The sequence below is a fragment of the Micromesistius poutassou genome (genome assembly GCF_964030765.1).
Source record: "Micromesistius poutassou genome assembly, chromosome: 2".
In the NCBI taxonomy this organism is placed as follows: domain Eukaryota; kingdom Metazoa; phylum Chordata; class Actinopteri; order Gadiformes; family Gadidae; genus Micromesistius; species Micromesistius poutassou.
Genome location: NC_140272.1, coordinates 20,288,362 through 20,307,437, shown reverse-complemented (window position 1 = coordinate 20,307,437; position 19,076 = coordinate 20,288,362). Strand labels below are relative to the sequence as shown.

Genomic DNA, 19,076 nt, shown 5'->3' with positions numbered 1-19,076 from the left:
AGAGTGATGTTTTCTCCAGGACTCCACACACTCCGCCCCCCCCCCCCCCTGTGTTGAGATCATGAAGAGCCGAGGAAGCTGCTGGGCCCAGAGGACACAACACAACACTGCAGGACGTGGGAGACCTCTCATGGGAAGTCTCCGACGCACACATTTTTCCCCCTCCTATATGTGGCCGCTTGATTTACTCCTCCCTGTGTGACACATGAGAGCGGCGTGCCCTGTAGCGTCACACGGGGCCCCGGTGCTTAAAGGGCTCCGTCGTTATAGGGTCTCCGGAGCGCAGGGGCCTATCAATCTCTTGGCATGTATAGACATCTGGCCGGCGTTTGAAGCTGCAGCAGCGCAGGCCACTGTTGCTATATAGAGCCACAGACGGACAGACAGACAGACGACAAGAGTTGCAACCGGACAGTAACTGATACCACTTCCTCCTCGCCCCTGGAGCCCCTCTCTCTCTCTCTCTCTCCCCCCCCGGGGGACTTGATCACCAGGAAATGAGGCGGATAATAATAATCATAATCATAATAACAACACTGGATTTGAACTGAGATGAACACACGGTAAAAGCAACAAGAAGTCTCTTCCCATCTCTCACCAGATTCTTATTATCCAATTAAAAAATATATGTTTTGAGCAAGGCTGTCTCTCCACTGCGGCCCGCGTGGGGGAACTCCTTCAGGATCCTACGTGAGGGCTGTCAACGCCGTCATCATGTTCGAGATCTGATGGTGTCATAGTCATGTGACATGATATAATGTGAACGCAACACACGCTACACACGGACGCTTCCTACTGCCCAGGGTGCTTGGGTCCAAAGGTTGTGACATACATCAATCGGTCCTATAGTATTTATATATACACACATATATAATAGAGGTCGGCGGATCTATGGGCCATCATAATCACCTCAGGGTCTGGCCCGGGCGCAGGTCATAAGGGACCCCACACACACACAGGGCCGTAAACACGTGTGTGCAAGGAGGAAAAGGTATTTGGAATGGAGAACAAACGCTCTCCAGGCCATTCTTAGTCCCCACAACATGTGTGTCAATTCTTGGGATTCCTCTGGTAGGCATCCATCATGTACCCTTCCTCTACCTAGCAACACCCAACCTTCAGCCTCACTGTGGGTCATCCTACGAGTGGACGGCGTGGACCAGTCCCAGGTAGGCCAGCGCTCACGTACGCAACCCCGCTGACCTGTCTGTCATCTCAACAGATGGCCTCTTTTACAAGCACAAAACATGCTTTTAGCACCTGCTAATGTTACGGACGAACTTCACTTTACTAGCCAACAAAATCCAGATTCTCCGAGCCGAACCAACAGCTGTGAAACAAAAAAGGATCTCTCTGGACTACCTACCCCAGCCAGCTGCAGCATGCCCGGCGACACAGAGGGCTCCGTGTGCGGGTCGTGGTCCGTAGACGTCCCCTGGTTCGCTCCCTTCCGGATCACCGCGCTGTGAATGCACCCCATAGTCCCAGCCGCCCCGGGCACTTGCCCTTGCCTTCTTGCCCCCCCCCCCACCCCCTGACACTTCCACCAAGTATCTTGGAGCTTGTCCTCAAGAAACTCTGGCCTCTGCTGCTCTGCCCTCGCTGACCCTCTCTCTCTCTCTCTCTCCCTCCCTCTCTCCCTCTCTCTCGACAGACCCCTTTCTTCTTCTTCTCCCGCCCTCTGATTGTTCCTCTCCCTGGCTCAGTCCCGCATGGTAAGAACCTGCCTGCTAGTGTTTCCCTGACAGCCAGAGTTGTCCTGCAGAGAGCCACATGCCGCCTTGCCCCCCTCTCTCCCCCCGCCCCACCACCACCACCACCACCACCACCAGCAGCACCACCCCTCCACCTCCTGTTCCCCAGAGCCTCCGCTCACACCCCTCTGCCCTTCACTCCTAAACAGCGAGGCGTGCTGACTTTTAAAAAGGTCCCGCACAAGTCTCTCCTTCTGCCCCCCGTTCACGTCTCCCCTTACAGCCCCTCTCTCTCTCGCTCTCTCTCTCACGCCTCTCACAGACCTACAACTCTTTCTGTACACAACTTTCCTTTGGCTTCACTCCGTGGCGAGTGTGAATGTATACAGCCACTCACGCTCGCTTCAATCCACCCCACCTCCCTCCCTCTCTCTCTCTCTCATTCCTTCCCTTCTTCCACTTGCCAATCCCTCGTTCTCAGCTCTCCAGCCTCCCCAGAGCCCTGTGATTTCTCCTTCCCCTACAGAACGCTAACAGACCTTCCACTCTTCTTCACTTCACTCAGCTCTCTCTCTCTCCCTCGTTACCTCTCCGGCTATCGCTCTCCACGGGAGAGAAGGGGGGCAGCTGTTTTGCCTGGTTGATGTCAGAGCCTTCCCCTCTCCTTAGTTTCAGCTATGTCCCCCCTCTCTCTCTCTCTCTCTCTCTCCCGCTCACTCACTCTCCCTCTCTCGGTCATACTCTCTCTCTCTCTATCTCTCTCTGTATCATCGGGGAGTGATTAGATGGTGGCTGACTCCAACACGTTCACTCCCCGGACAGCCTCACGTAATGTGGCCCCAACAGGATGCTCATTTGATTAGCCCCATTTCAACATCCAACATTGGGTCTAGTAAAATAAAAAGACGCTTGGATGCACTGCAATGTCTTTGGTCCATTGTGGTGATGCAATATTAACGAGTGATCCGCCAAGATGTGGTCTCTGTAATCCAATTGGTTTTGGTTTAATGTATCGGGAAGATCGGGGCATAGGTGTCTCCAAATGTCACCTCTTCCCTGTGTTTCCCTGTGGCTGCGTTAGGCTGACGGCCATGAGCACTGTCCTCCTTCCTTTCCCTTGTTGAATGCGAAGACAATGTCGGACTTCTTAATTATTTTTGATTTGTTTTCTATTAGTTAAACACACACACACACACACACACACACACACACACACAACTGCCAAATCCCCCAAACTTAATGTTTCACAGTAAACCCGTTCAAAAACCATGTTTACCGCCTCCAGCCAGAGCCCACTGAACATAAACGGAGACAAAACCAATCAGTGACCAATTAGACTTTAAGTTGGGTTCAGAATTGTTTCCAAGCGAAGCTGAACTAAGGAAATTCGTGCATTTCACTGGTGGAAATAAAAAAAAGCCGGTGTCATGACATCAGCTGTCCCTTGGTGACCAGGGCATGCATTCTGTAACTTAAACATCCACCATTAATGGAAAAATAAATATCAGGGCGAGAAAATCCATATTAAAATGTGGTCGTAGCCATTGGCGACACGAGCCAATGGTAGCTATCGCAGCACAGATGAAGGTTTGACATTTAAAAAAATAAACATATCTTGAGGACCTCCTGGGGGAAACAACAGCTGGTGGTTCAGTGACTCTTCTCCATGCACCGACACACTGTCAGCCCATTGGGGGATTGAGAAAGCAACCACAACGGTTGGTCTAAGCCACTGCACACACAGGCTTTTCTTAATTAGGCCTACTTAACCACATGGCTGGTTAAATGGGTATATTTAACATATAGTGCCGCTCTTTTGAAAATCTCGTGTTAACGTGGTAAAAAATCGAATCAAATAGCCTAAAAAGATGTCCGTATGTACCACAATTGGCCACCAAACAGCTTAAAATCGCATTACGTTTTATAAGACTAACAGCAGTTCCCCATTAGATGTCAGAACTGGTGACGGGTGGGGCAGCAGGCGCCAGGACCAGACTACGGTTGACTGCGGAGGAGCCAGGCAACCTCGAGACGGTCAGAGAAGAAGTCTGTTGATGCTAGGCAGTCTGTGAACACTTCGTTTACGAGCTGGGAGTGTGAGATGAGAGGCACAGCAGGACCCGAATCAGCTGCTGCCATGCAGCCCGGCTCCCAGTCCCAGCAGGGGGCCAGGAGACACTCCTGACGCAACACCGTAAACGCATGGACCACACCGGGAGACACACAGGGCGACGGGACTGTTTCAAGTCCTCATTGTGTCACACGAGTACATTTTTGGGCTGAAGTGAAGCGTGAAGAGGCAAAACTAAAGTTATGACTGAATGTAATAGGCGAACAAACCAATTACCATGCAGTGTGAAGCAGTATAATAAACAAGTAGCCTAAGATCCTATAGAAATGAAACCAAAATATATATTTAATAAAAAATACCGGTTTTGTATAAACTAACGTGCGGGTTTGATCTTCAAAAAAATACATTTCGCTGGTGTGGCTGCTCAGTCTGTGACTTGAGGGGATAAAGAGGACCCACATTCTGAATGTCCTCATTGAGCCAGCCATCACAACTTGAAAGTCGTTCCCTCACGTCAGCCCGCAGCGGTTCAGTTATCACCTCAGGAAGTGTGACTCATTCTAGCAACGTCTCGAACATTAAGTGAGTGATAGAGAAACAGGAGAGACCTGGAGAGTCTTTAATTGATGCCATCATCCAGCATAAGGTCCATTATTGCTTTCACATCAGCACGAAGGTTGGGAATAATGGTGACAGCACTTGATTATCTGGATGAGCAGATCGCTCATCCTCCGCATGCATCTGACATCGTTGGTGCTAGGAGGCATAATACTGAGCGGCGCCTATATACTCCTAAACAAGTTTAAAAAAAAAGAAAAGCATTACTTCATGTGTTGATCCGCAAATATTTTCCTATTACGCAAGTCGTAATTTACAATTTGCATATTCAACGTTTTTTTTTTTTAACTAACCAACAGAAAGGTACGTCAATGCTCAGGAAGTACGTTGTATTTTATGAACAATTTTATGAACAAGTCACAAGTTGAAGCAAAAGTTATTCAACCAAACTGAGTAAAGCTACATCTCCTGCAATTAAAAAACTACCACGCCCGCACCCCAAAAATATGCAAAAATCATTTCCCCACTTTTCCATTTATTTATTACAATTAGTTCAATTTTATTCCAACTTTTTTTTTCTTCCAATGTATCCGCTACCCCTTTTCCATTTTAAAACGTGTCCAGTATGCGACTATATTATAAACTGAAAAGTCCTGACGGTGGAGAAGGGGATGGGAGGAGAGTATGGGGTGAGGGTTCGATGGGGGGGGGGGGGGGGGGGGAGGGAGGGGATGCGGGAGGGGGGGGGGGGGTGGGGGGGGCTTCCCCCAAAGCCTCTCATTCCATATGAGGAGATATTTGATTCCATATTTAATGTGATTATTATTTTTGCCGTAAATCTTCTCTCCATTTTCTTGTCGTCTTTCCGGTCTCGTCTTCACCGTCTTCAGTCTTCAGCGCTGTCCCCTTGCTCGCCGTCCATCAGCAGGGCAGCATATTTACTCGCTGAGCTGAACTTCTGCAAAAACACACGAGCAAGAACAATTCACTCCACATGAGGGTGAACTGTCGCATGGCAGATAAACAGGACACACAACACGGTAGGCACGGGACGGTAACACTAGAGCACAAAAGGAGTCCAAGAAACGGCTTGGAACCGGAGCGTGGAGGAGGAGCGACTGGTGCCAGCGGTCAAACGGACACGGGCCGGCGTGGGGCTCCACGGTGGGAGCAGGCGCACTCTCAGTAGTGGGACTCGCATACCATTTAAAGAAATGGTATGAGGGGGAGGTGTACGTGCTAGATGTGGGAGATTACACTGGGGGGGGGGGAAGGAGGGAAGGAGGGGGGGGGGGGGGGGGGGAGTCAGTTCTAGGGGTGAGTCACACATCAACGTCACTCCGCTCAGGACTCACGGGGATTGGGCTCTCTTCGTATTTCTTTGGCTCTGCAGGTGGTCTGGAGTCTCGTTCTCTTCTGTTATCCTTTCTACAATCAGAACCAACACTAAGGTTAACCTTAGAGGCCAAGCCGAAGGTCCTCCAGAGCCCAGAGACGATGGGCAAGGGAGTCACTGGAGAGAGACACTCAAGCGCACAATCACTCAGAAAGTAGCACCGTTCAGACCTCACAGCGCTGACAAAAGGATCATTCAAACATTTTGAAGCCCCAAATCATTGCCCAACAGACCTCTCTGGCCAACTGTTAATGGAAACCAGCTCACGTAAAGCCACCAGGGGCTGGCACAACTTTAACTGCACTTGGGTTTCTTGTTACCCAGAGTGCAAGTCTGCCAATTGTTTCGAATCTTGCGTGACTGTTCACGATCGATCTCATGTAAGGGTTAATATGAAGACTCACTCATATTTGATTAATGTGAAACAATAGACACTGATTTAGCATCGTCATTGGTTCTGAGAATCAAATCAAATAGAAATAACAGTGTACACTAGCGATGGCACAATGCTTTATCTCTAAACACCCCACGGGAAAGAGCAGATGACACACACCAGTTGCATAGCTGAGTATATGAGGAATAAACAGACGCTCTCGCTCGCTTGCTCTCTCTCTCTCTCTCTCTCTCTCTCTCGCTCGCTCAAGGACAGCTTCGAGGGGCTAGCTTCGATTGGCTGACCTGTCGGCCTCCCTCCGCCGGTCTCTGTTGGCGGCCTCTCCTCGGCCCCGCCCAGCTTCGGGGGCCGCGGGCCCCCCGGGCGCCCCACGCCCCCGCGGGGGGGGGCCCCGGTCCCGTCGCACACCGTCGGCCTTATGCTCGTCTGTAAGGACAGGCCAGACAGGTGAGGGAGGGAGGGAGGGAGGTGGGGGGGGGGGGGGGGGGGAGATCAGCGACTACATGGACTATCGCCACGCACACCAGGCCGCACACCAGTTTGCACACCAGCCCGCACACCAGTTTGCACACCAGCCCGCACACCAGGCGGCGCACACCAGGCGGCACACACCAGGCGGCACACACCAGGCGGCACACACCAGGCTGCACACACCAGGCTGCACACACCAGGCTGCACACACCAGGCGGCACACACCAGGCGGCACACACCAGGCTGCACGCCACACTTCACCCAAAGCCACAGAGAGGGGACGCATTCAGCAGAGCTCACGCTCGGGGCCGGGCCCACACGGCCGCCCTCCGGCGGCGTCAAGCTGCAACGCAAGCCTCCCTCAGCGCCCGCAGGGGGTCGTTAGAATGCAAAGCACACTTTTAGAAAGCGCAATTCACACAGAACTCCTGGACGTTAGTAGTGCGGTGGGGGGGGGGGGGGGGGTGGGGGGTGGGGGCTCAGCAGTTTTATGGATGCTGTAAAAAAAAAACTGCAGGGGCTTGACCGGACAAACAAAAAGAAAAAAACCACAACATTCAGGTGGGCGGGCGTGTGGCAGGACAGCTCTGGGCCTTCTTACCCTTTCCAGATCCTCTTTCATCCGCTGAATTTGTGGAGCTGGAGACATAAAGACAAAAGGTGGCAAATCAATAGTGGGCTCCAACTCTCTGAATGCTGATGAAAACCAAGAGGAGTGACTCAGCAGCGGGTCGGGATCAATCAGCGGTTAGCTCATGAGTGACGGAGTGCGTCCCAGAGCCCCCGACCCCCCACTGCTCTCTAATCCCTCCGTACAGCCTCTCTCTCCATAGCTACAGATATAAATATTGTTGGTGCATGAGGTCAACGTCGTGACGCGTCCACAGTGGGCCTGTTGACTCGCGTGTCCCCGTTTGGGCCAATGAACCCAAGTCTTAGATTCGGAGCATGTGTTCAGCAACAGTCAGCAAATCGACTTCTTAGGCAAGAGTTGTTATTGTGCACTCTACACTTTGACAGAAAGCACTAGAATATTACACCGCAGTGAAATGAACCGATCCATACGTATGTATGTAGCCACAAGACCCGTAAAACCAAGTGGTGCTTATTGAGGAGACATCTGAGTCACGGTGACAGTAAGGAGCTGGACGGGGTCAGGGGTCATCAGCCCTCCCACTAGGTGCCTGCTGACCTGAGTTTGGGTGGAGCTGTGCTGCTGGGGGAGACGGGGGAGAGGGCGTCCTTGTCTCCGGTGCTGACGGCGCTCCTCTTGGCCCAGGCGTTCTCCTTGGGCGGGGGCGCCGGCACCACCTTCAGCGGCTCCTTGGAGGAGGCGGCGGCGGCGGTGCCGGTGGAGAGGGGCCGCGGGGACGCCGCCCCGGGGGAGGAGCACTCCTCTTCCCTCCCGCTGAACACCTCGCCGTCCACCGAGCGCTCGCTCTCGCGGCGCCGCGTGCCTGCCGCGGGGCGAGGAGAGCCATCTTTTCAGACGATCCCAACACATTTGAGAGAAGCTTAACAACATGGAGGTACAGGCGGGGGGGGGGGGGGAGGGGGACGGCGGAGGGGGACGGCGGAGGGGGACGGAACGGAAACAACGGCACTACTGCAGCATAACGCCGCTCAGCGCGCTTCAAACACACAGATACAGGTTTCATCCATTACACCACGCCTGGTCCTCTTTAATATAAAAAGCCCTCGGATCGTTTTTTTATGGCTCCCTCGTTTCATTACAGAGTGAAACAAAGGACACAAACATTTACACACTATTTTCGAGCGCATTCTCGTGTTTTACCAGATCACAAATAATGTCATCAATGTCACTATTCGTCTTCATCAGAGCCAGGCCTTTAAAGCAGAACAATGTGCCGGGCTCCGACCGTCCACCCCGGGGTGTGGTAACCTACCTCTCCCAGAGGTGCTGCCTTGCTGTGATGACTCACTCCCTGTGCGGGAGCGCTCGGCCTGCGGTTCCTCAGTGCGCCAGCTCGGGTCCCTGGAGACACACGAGATGCTAGGAAATCAGAGCAGCCTTCAAAGAAACTAACCCCCTTCAAGATGTTAACACACATATACACACCATCACACACGTCAATCAGTGTCGTATCGTAGGCCTGGGCAATAAAACAATTCATTATCGTATTGTGATAGACTTTTGATCAATATACAATATATTCAATATATATCGATAAGAGACCGGACCACCGAATCTAGCAGCTGGGTTTGTTACACAAACACGGTTCCATACTTATTTACAATATTTGAGTGTTTTTCCATTGTTGCATCGACATTGGAGTATTTATCGATGAATAACAGTGGAAGGTCGTATTAAGTGTTAAACAGAAGTGTTTAAATCCAGCATGGTAATTCCTAGTCTTTTTAGGTCAGTAAAATGATCAATAGTTATCGATAACGATCAATATGATCGAGTTATATCGTGATACGTCTTTCAGCCGTATGGCCCAGGCCTGTAGTATGGCGTAAAGCCGTTTCCCCTTTCCCTCTATTCGAGTCAGGGCAGTGAGAGTGAGACGGGGGTGAGACGGGGGTGAGACGGCGGGGGGGGGGAGGGTGTCTGCGGTGGGCCTCTGACCTGTCTCTGTCTCGGGGCTTCCTGTCGAGGCCTCTGCCCTTGTCGTCCTCCAGCTGCCTCACCAGCCTCTCCTGCTCCTTCTTCAGCCTCTCCTCCACCTCCCTCTCCTTGGCCGCCGTGTCCACTGGCTTGGCCGCTCCGAAGATGGAGGAGGCCCTGCTGCCGGAGCTGGGCTGGGGCGCCGCGGGTCGCTCCCCTCCACTGCTCCCACCTCCGCCCTGCTCCTCCTCTTTGGGCACGCTGCGGGGCTTTAGGTTCAGCCTGGGCCTACTTGTGGGACCTGGGGGGGGGTGGGGGGGGCACAACAGAAGGGGAGGTCATGAATAGGACCACATGGAATGATTGCATCTAAAGACGGGTTACAAAAGAAACGACTGGAAGGACTGCAGCAGTACTTAGACAAGCAGCGACTGGTTCAGGCACATACACGGCACTGGATGTTCCACATGGTGAGAACGGCACACATACTAAAGCTGTAGCAGAACGGGCAGGGGGTAACAGAGGGTAAGGGGGGGTAACAGGGGGTAACGGGGGTAACAGGGGGTAACAGAGGGGTAACAGAGGGGTAACGGGGGTAACGGGGGTAACAGGGGGTAACAGAGGGGTAACGGGGGTAACAGAGGGGTAACGGGGGGTAACGGGGGTAACAGAGGGGTAACAGAGGGGTAACGGGGGGTAACGGGGGGTAACGGGGGGTAACAGAGGGTAACGGGGGGTAACAGAGAGGTAACGGGGGGTAACAGAGAGGTAACGGGGGGTAACAGAGAGGTAACGGGGGGGGAACGGGGGGGTAACGGGGGGTAACGGGGGGGTAACCGGGGGTAACAGGGGGTAACGTTGGTATTTGTTCTTACCCTCACCCCCCCTCTCCTCGCGCTTCTCGTACCGGTCCTCGCGCTCGCCGCCGCCGTAGCGCTCCCGCTCGCCGTAGCCCCCCCTGCTGGGAGCGTCATCGTAGTCGCGGCGGTAGCCGCTTCCGAAAGCGCGGCGGCTGCTGCTGCCGCCGCTGTCGCCTCCGCGGGAGCCGAAACCTAGCAGGACCGACAGACAACAGGGTGGTGAGGATCTGTACAGAAAACGATATCCGCGTCACGCCGGCTCGGACAGGGCCACAAGGAACACGATGTGGTCTGCGTTACTTAGCGAGCAGGCTAACCCACCGCTTCAGCTGGATTTACAAAGACCCAAACACGTTCATGACACTTAGAGTATCAACTTTGTGTAGGAGGCACATTTAAGTACCGTATAGGACACATTCTGCGGAGGCTTTGACCCATTTAGCGACATGTTTCAGTCACGTTTAGAAGAGTGTATTGGAACTGAAACTGGTGCGTTGCCGCCTATCCAGATTATTTAAGGCAGACCTTCAATATGAAGCCAGGGAGCACTTCGTCGGGCAACGTTGCGTAGAATATAGACTACACACGTCGGAGGATGTGACTTTTGGATTTGTTGTGTTGAATATAATGGGTTCAAGTGGATGAGGCTGCAACTCCTGCTAAGGTTCAAATTCTGATATGTTCACACTCAAAGCTTATCTGGTGTTAAACATGAAAGTGGATAAAGAATCACAGACAACATGAAAAAATTTAGGACTTATGACGTAGGCATTTTTTCTTTAACTATTTTAGGTTCACAGCCTCTTCAAAACCGGTAAGGCTGAGACAGGGAAGTATTGAGGTCTGTATGATAGGAATCCATGTATCAGTAGGTAAACAGTGGCTGCAAAGCCAATATCAATAAAACACCATTCGGTGTCTTCTTACCAACAACAACGCGAGCGCATACGTTCTTAGTATGAGCGGCAATGGAGGGCGGCGCGGTTATGACAAATGATAATTGTGATTATTCAGGTTGATTAACAGATTATCAATTAAATTACGATTCTGTGGTGCCTGCTGTATAATAAACTACAATACTCAAGCGATCACTGTTGTAATGGTTTGTAAATCGATTTGTGTTTTTTTAATCAAACGCACAAACTCAGATGTATTTACGTTATTATAATTGTCCCTAATTGTAACCTTTCACAATTAGTTAATTGCAGAGGTCCATATCACAATTTGGATATAATATGCAAGTCATCCTGTAGTCCTACCCCAGTGGGTATCAACCCCCCCCCCCCCCCCCCCCCCCCCCGCAGTGCTGACACCACGCTGCATCAGCGAGACCGGCCCATCACGTAGACGCACAGCAGACCGGCCCGAGGCCCAGGCCGTCTCTCTCACCTCCCCTGTCGTAGTCTCTGCGGTCCCCGCCGTCGTAGCGTTCCCGGAAGCGATCTCTCCCGCCGCCGGACTCGTAGCGGTCGTTGTCGCGCCGCGGCCCGTCTTTGAAGCGGTCCGATTCGAAGCGGTCTCTTGAGCCTGCCGCCGAGACAGAAAGGTAGCGTCAATCGATCAGGATGAATCAGAGCACCGCCGACACGAGATCAACTGGGCGGCCTGCTGGACGTTCACGTGTCTTCAGTGGAAGAACAAAAGCTTGAGGAAACCCCGACAGCTATTGTAATCCGTTTCTCCGTGTAGCACTTTAAGCATCAGCTGACAACGCTCTCCATCACGGCCTTATTACGACCGTCTCAGGACTTAAATAGCCCGTGGTTTTTTGGAACGCATTCTAAAAAAAAAAAACCAAACCAAGGCTTTCATTCGTCACACACACACACACACACACACACACACACACACACACACACACACACACACACACACACACACACACACACACACACACACACACACACACACACACACACACACACACACACACACACACACACACACACAATGAGGTTTTAAGCTTCTTAGTATGTTACTCCCCCCTTCAAAACATTACCGTTCATTTTATTCTAGAGGCACCACGGGGGCGGGACTCACGTTCGCCAAACGCGTCTTCTTTCTTGGGCGGCGCGTCGTCCTCGTTGACGGGGCGGGCTCGCCAGTCCGTGTCCGTCTTGTCAGGACCCAGGTCGGACATACGCCCTCCTCGGTCACGACCGCCCATCTGCCCATTGTCCCTTTCTGAGAGGGGAGGAGACACGTTAAGACAGGAGGAGACACATTAAGACAGGAGGAGAGGAGGAGACACGTTAAGAGAGGAGAGGAGGAGACAGACAGGAGAGGAGAGGAGGAGACAGACAGGAGAGGAGGAGACAGACAGGAGAGGAGGAGACAGACAGGAGAGGAGGAGACAGACAGGAGAGGAGGAGAGACATTAGGAGAGGAGAGGAGGAGACACATTAAGACAGGAGGAGGAGGAGGAGGAGACAGACAGGAGAGGAGAGGAGGAGACACATTAAGACAGGAAGGGGACACAGACAGGAGAGGAGAGGAGGACACAGACAGGAGAGGAGAGGAGGAGACACATTAAGACAGGAGAGGAGAGGAGGAGACACGTTAAGACAGGAGAGGAGAGGAGGAGACACGTTAAGACAGGAGAGGAGGAGACACATTAGGAGAGGAGAGGAGGAGACACATTAAGACAGGAGAGGAGAGGAGGAGACAGACAGGAGAGGGTAGGAGGAGACAGACAGGAGGAGAGGAGGAGACAGACAGGAGAGGGTAGGAGGAGACAGGAGAGGTAGGAGGAGACAGGAGAGGTAGGAGGAGACAGGAAGAGACAGACAGGTGGAGACTGAAGGCAGCACACGCGAGTCAATTCTGTGTTTGATTCATTAGGTCCACAAAGATCAAGTGAAAGGCATAACATAACGCTCCGCGTCGTATTTTTATGATATAATAGCAATCCTAATGTGCATACTACATATAAAATTACCCTTGTCGTTAGACTGGTCTGCAATGTCCACACGGATCCTTCGGTTTCCCAGGTTCTGAAGGCAACAAGGGGCAGAACACACAAAAGGAATGGATGAGTCAGCACCATCATACCCTGTACACAATGGCTTCCACAAAGGTTTTTTTTTCCGCTTTCTAGGGATGTCACAATAGCATAATGGCTTGCGGTTGTCATATACAAAGATTTACAACCTTGTTTCATAATTAAGCGGAAGAGCTGTAGTGGCATATTCAAATTATCCCACATCTCGAATACCAGCTCATGCAGTTTGAAAGTGGTTTCATTTAAGGTTAAGACAGCGATCAGACACGTGGGAACACAGACACAACGGCCGGTACGAGTGACGCGTCTAACCCGGTATACCTGCTGAGCAGCGCAGGGCAGAAGGAAAAACCCCGTCCTCAACGGCCAACTGAAACACTACTGAACCGGACGCGTCACGCGTTTCAAAGTACATCGGGATATAAACGGATATTACATTCAAATCGCCGTTTAGAAGTGTATGGCGCCGACTCTACATGGTGGGCAGTGGAGGTCCAGTGTGAACGTTACTCACAAAGTCTTACATACAATTAAAGATAAACTGACTCAATATCTGTACATTGTTGGGAACCATGGCAGCCTTTGAGATAGGCGCCTACAAAAAGAGATTGGCAGTGTATTCCATTCGTTTTTTTTTGGGCCGTTTCTGCCATCCCTACAGGCGCCATTTCCAACGGTCGTGACGTTGAGCGTTATCGACGGCCTGTCACCGTTCCGCCTGCTCTGCTCATCGAGGTCGTGTTCCGCTGAGCCACGGCTCTGCAGAGTTGTGTAATTGTCGACTTCATGACATTACGTACAATTGTGAATCATATCGTATTGTGATATAACCAAAAGGGTTAAACGCCGCTTCATGCACTGGTTTGGCAGGAGTCGCGTCGGCTCTCCATGCGACCGCTCACCTCCTCGTTCAGATTCAGGGCCCCCAGAAGGGAATCGACGTCATCAAACTCTGCGTAGCCGAAGCCCTTCAGGCGCTCCGGGTTGCTGGGCTCCCTGGGGAGACGCACAGCACTGATCTAAGAGACGGAGGAAAACGTTCAGCATTAGATCAATGACATAACGGGAACTCACTATGCAGTGAGTAGTGACACTGGGTGAGCCGCGACTGGCCTTCCGTCGTCTGCGTGGCACAAATTGAAAAATCCACTTTCTTTGTGCGTTTCAAGGAACTCCTTAGCGGTTATCTTTTTTTTGTTGCAGCAATGTTTAGCCAGCAATGACTCATGGGCCCTCGACAAGTGAATGGAAACCCAACCCCTTACTGTTCTACTCCTGCTCCACCACTACTGGTCAGGCTGACTCGTTATTGACGGCAGACTATACTAACTATATTAACATATTGTAATCTAATTAACTTAGGCATGCAGAAAATGAACCGTGAAGGAATGAATTCTTGCTTGAGCAAAATAAATAAATTAAGCAAAGAACCCAAAGAGGTCCATCATATCATAGAGAGACTAGAAGGTTGGGCTCAAATGGCCCCAAAATAAAAGACTAAAAGGCTGAGCAGCCTGGTGCTCCAGGCAGAAGCCACCGTCATCATGGGGACTTTAATAAACCTTGTTCCAATAAGATCCATAAAGACCGTAGGAAAAGACCAAGGAGGTAGAAAGCTTCTCATAGGAAGCGAGAAGGCAAGTCGCATGCAACTTGTTTGTTATTCTTCCATGTGTAATCTGCCCAAAATACACCCATCACAAAACAACCAAACTAATAGATGGACATTCAGAGAAGCATATTGCATAAGCAACTGTACTCCGATTTCTTTTTTTACTTGAGCTACCTTTAGACACTGAGATGGCAGTTTTACTACTGGTACTAGAGATGCCAGTGCCCAATCGTTTCTGGGCTTATAAAACACCATAAAGGGCGTGTCATTTGGGGCCTGTGTGCGTTTGGAATGAAAGCCAGGAAGATCGAAAACATTGACTGAAGCGCTGGCAAAGACGAGGCCTGAGTCATGAGGGGAGGCACAGCAGAAAGTAGAGCGTGAGTGTGAGTTTGCCTGCACAATTAATTGCATATTTATCAAAATCGTCATTTTGCCCTTGTTAAAGGCCACACCCAAACGACTACAACTCACCAATCGCATTATTGTTGTTTTTTTATATACAGTAAGCACCAAACAAGCGTAATTGAATCCATAATCTGTTTTTTCACAATGAATACCCTCCATCACAATATCCAAATATCCAAATAAACCTCAACCTTATCACATAAAATAAACCCTATACAAAAGGTGCAAGCCCAGAACGTGCCCGGGACACTTACTGCCAGGCCGCGGAAGAAGTCTTTGATGGACTCCTCGCTGACGTCGTAGGGCAGGTTGCCCAGGAAGGCGGTGTAGGGCGGGCTGCGGGGCAGGCGGGCGCGGTCCACGTCGGGCTCGCGGGCCGAGCGCGGCGCGGTGGGCAGGATGGAGCGGTCGATGGCAGAAGCCCGGAACGAGTCCTCCTCCGTGTGCCAGGAGGTGGAGACTGCATGGGGGGGACAGGGGGGTAGCCCACAGCGACCAGGTCAGCGTGGTGCACACGCTTGTGGACCACAAGGGGTCCTTCGACTCCATGACGGAGGAACACAAAAGAGCCATACTGTTCTATACGAACACAAGACACGCTATTGTTGTTGCTTGTGCAGTGAAAAGCTGTGGCTACGGCTGACTGACTCCACATTTTACGCATCAAGTGACATCATTTCGAAGATACACTGAAGGTGAGGAGTGTGCGCACCATCTCCGTCCAGGTCGTCCGTCTCGTCGGCCCAGCTGGTGGACTTGGCGGGGTAGTTGGGAGGTGGGGCGTTTCCTCTTTCCCCTCCCCCTCCTCCTCCTCCACTGTCCTCAGACAGGAAGTCAGTCAAGGAAAAGGTCTTCCCTTTCTTATTCCCCTTCTTTTTAGCTGCTATAAAAGACACACGAAACAAAGAATGGAGTTTACATGATTTTTTTAACTCTTTAACTAACACTGAAACTGAAGATGGAAACGCTTTTCCTACCGCTTTATAAATCCATGCTGGTAAACAGGAAGGTATTACGAGATATGTTTAAGGTCAAAAACGGAGAACATGGCAAAGAAATGCACCAACGTCCCCTATTATAACAACAACACAATAAGAGCAGCGGTCGTGCTTTTGTTGACAGCTGCATCTGTCCCCAGTTTAACAGTTCAGTGGCCGACGTGCTTCAGTTAACTACGACCTGTCCCTGTGAGATAGAGGAAACGCAGTGTGCCGACCAAGATAAGGAATGTACTACCTTGTCTGAAAGAAAGACAGTGTTCAGCTAACCCATATTTCAAGTATGCCCTGCTCATAACAAAGGGAGTGGTCAGTGAATGTCACTAAAAACACAGAATAAACCGGAACCCGGTGTGCGCTCTGTTGGCTGCAAACTGATTATTAAAAAAATGGACGACAAGTAATACCTGTGAACTTAGGAAGGAAATAATTAGCATGCATATTTTTTTTCCAAAGAAAAACTTGTGTGTTCGGTTTCTGTATTCAATCAAACGCAGTTTGTGGTGGTGGTGGGGGGGGGGGGGGGCGGTGGACACCGGTTTGTTTTGGTCCTGGGGAGGGAGGTCAGAAGGACAAAGCTCCCAGTAAGCTTTATTGTCAAAAATCCAGGCAGTCAGGGCATTCTTTCACAAAGCGCAAAAGCCATACACATACCCCACACACACTTACTGTTTACACTTTGAGCACTGCTCAACCCAAACTCAAAGATGAAGGAAAAGCAATTAATCACTCAATCGCACCCGCGGTACCGCATTGAGTCATGCACCGTATCGCAGCATGCATCTACAGTGGCTATCGTTCATTTAGCTCAAGAAATGTTATTCAGACGACACGTATGATGTGGGGGGAAAAAAGCAATCAGTCTGTTAACTTGCTAGCCAAGTAGCTCGCCATTGTCTTTATGTGAGCATAGTCAGCAGAGGACTGCTGACGGTGGAAGTATCCCCCTGCTTAGCTGGTCGGGTTTTAGGGCCTAGCGCTCATGGCTGCGCCAGCACCAGAATGCGCCACTAGCGAGCAGCAGCATGCAAGTTAAAGACACACACATGCGGATCAAAGTTGGAGCCCACCGTCCGGGGGGGTTAGAATGCGACACGCAGCGCCAGTGTGGCGTTTATCCATCGGCGACTTAACGCGGACGGAGCCGAATTAAGTGGCGCACGTGGGGAATTCCGTGGGAAGCGCACATTATTCAAGTCGACCCCTCCTCCAAGAAATGCCCGAAACCCGAGGCTACGAAGACACAATGTGGCGCTTCTGTCCGCAGCGGGCGACACTTCACAACATGACACCAAGTCCCGAATAAACAAGAGTACCCTGGAAATATTCGAGGCGTCAACCGCAGAAGCGTCTATAATAGTCTAGGAATAAAAGGAATTCCCGCGATATCTGCGCAGAGATGGCTAAATCGTGCAAGTCGTTGCCTCGCACATACCGCTCTTTCGGCCGCTGCGCCTTTACCGGGACCAACAAGCGTAACGCGTGTTCGTTCTCGTACGACAATAACACCGATTGCTAAAACAGATGTTAGGCATGGTGTGAGCTCTCCGTTCGACGTGTGGTCGAGATAATACACTCTGAAATATCCTAAACGACCCAGATCGTTCACCCACATAAACCTCACCTGACGCCGCCATCTTGGAGAGCGAGTTGGTACCAGAGTCCCGGATGAAGGCGTCACAAGTTTATTATCGGGAGCGCGCAGTGAGGTTCACGAGCATGTCTTTCCACAAGTCCACTGTGGTTCGAGAAGGGTCTCTGGCTGCGGACCTTCAGCCTCAGGCCATTCGCTTCACTTCATTCAGTTCAGTTCAGTTTTAATTCGTAAGGATTTAATGGCATGGGAGACGAACGTTACCTTACCAAGCAGGTGAACAAATTGGCCAAAATATGAATTGAGAAAAATATCAAAAGTAAAATACAAAATATATATAGGATATCCAAAATAGAATATTCAATACTAAATATACAAAAAGTGAAATATGGAATAGGCCTCTCAGAGTGTATAAAAAGTATATAATATCCCCAAATAAAGTAAAGATACATGTATTTACAGTGGAGGATGTGTGCAATAGTGCAATCATTGTGAACAGACAGAAAAAGTGCAATTTTATGTTTACAATGATGTGCCAGTGGTGGACGTCCGGTCGGAGCAGTCTATTTATAGGGAGTTTGAGGTCAATCTCTCATCACAAAAGGTCAATTGTGTGGTAGAAGGTTTGGAAGTGCAGCTCCAGTTTCCAGTAGTTTTGGCCGCAGTGAGACCAGCGTCTGTCTTGTATCGGGAGGCAGCTCTCTCTCTGTGGCGTCTCCTCTTCATGGCCAGGCTCTGCTGTGTCTGGTCAAGGATTTTCTTTGTTTTCGGTCGGTCACGGTGGTCATGTATTCTGAAACTGTGTATTCACTGTTTAAGGACATAGTAACATGCCATAGTCATACTTTTAGTTTTCTTACCATTTGGTTTGGACTGGTGTCCCAGGACCCGTTGGGTAAGGGGACTCCAGAACTCTCTGTGGATGAGGGACTTGTTGTGGCGCGTGTGGCTGTCTCTTTCCTTCAGGTGGTTATGCAATTTTAGCACTCTGTTCTGGATTTTTGTAATGATTGGATATCGTCCTAATTCTGCTCTGCATGCATGAGATTTACAGATTTGCAGATTTCTGAATGCAGAGTTTCAATTTGATGCTTGCATGCTTCTAGTTTGATGCTCATTTGTCTGGCCCTCCTTGCCTTTTCTCTCAGGTCATTCACGGCTTTGTCGAATGTTTCACGTGGTGTTCATGCCGAGGTGTACCCCCCATGCGGCGGTACACTTCAGGGAACATCTGTGCCTCCAAGTCGGGCCCCTGATCACTGCCTAGTTCCTCAGGAGCCCTGAAGCCACAGAGCATTTCACACACCGCTCTGGGCAGGGACTGCATACACACACCTCTGGCAATTTGGTCAAATAGTCCAGGGCCACAAGGACGTAGCGGTTCCCATTGTCTGTGGTGGGAAAAGGACGGGGGACTTCTATTTTTTAAAAGACACTGGTACAAATA

General features: G+C 50.8%; 2 protein-coding genes across 8 annotated transcripts in view; both read right to left on the bottom strand.

Moving 5' to 3' along the window:
- LOC311339123 (tensin-2-like) overlaps window positions 1-1,501 on the bottom strand; it is a 35,711-nt gene extending 34,210 nt beyond the window's left edge. For all 4 annotated transcript variants that reach the window (XR_014633195.1, XR_014633196.1, XM_084464484.1 and 1 more), the window contains exon 1: window positions 1,367-1,501. Coding sequence is in view for 2 of the 4 variants with exons in the window: in XM_084464484.1 (XP_084320610.1) it covers window positions 1,367-1,480 (114 nt within the window). In the remaining 2 variants the exon portion in view is untranslated. The remainder of the gene's footprint in view (window positions 1-1,366) is intronic.
- A 3,346-nt stretch (window positions 1,502-4,847) lies between these two features.
- On the bottom strand, window positions 4,848-17,687 carry eif4ba (eukaryotic translation initiation factor 4Ba). 4 transcript variants are annotated; one of them, XM_084464488.1, is made up of 15 exons: window positions 17,660-17,687; window positions 15,750-15,920; window positions 15,292-15,497; window positions 13,920-14,036; window positions 12,955-13,009; window positions 12,057-12,200; window positions 11,406-11,543; window positions 10,032-10,208; window positions 9,178-9,457; window positions 8,492-8,580; window positions 7,777-8,065; window positions 7,186-7,223; window positions 6,398-6,539; window positions 5,679-5,751; window positions 4,848-5,281 (listed from the first exon to the last, which is right to left on the bottom strand). In XM_084464488.1, the coding sequence occupies exons 1-15, from the start codon at window positions 17,670-17,672 to the stop codon at window positions 5,210-5,212; spliced, it is 2,004 nt and encodes a 667-aa protein (XP_084320614.1). In that variant the 5' UTR covers window positions 17,673-17,687; the 3' UTR covers window positions 4,848-5,209. The 4 variants fall into 4 exon arrangements, with proteins under 4 accessions (XP_084320614.1, XP_084320615.1, XP_084320616.1 ...); XM_084464489.1 differs by having other exon boundaries at window positions 7,777-8,041; XM_084464490.1 differs by lacking the exon at window positions 5,679-5,751.
- Window positions 17,688-19,076: the final 1,389 nt, after the last annotated feature.

Bases quoted from the DNA above. Each gene is read 5' to 3' on its own strand.
- eif4ba (XM_084464488.1), bottom strand. The intron at 9,458-10,031 runs GTAAGAACAAAT...ACCCCCCCCCAG, and splicing joins CGAGGAGAGGGGGGGTGAGG to GTCCCACAAGTAGGCCCAGG. The intron at 7,224-7,776 runs GTCAGCAGGCAC...TTATGTCTCCAG, and splicing joins ACAGCTCCACCCAAACTCAG to CTCCACAAATTCAGCGGATG.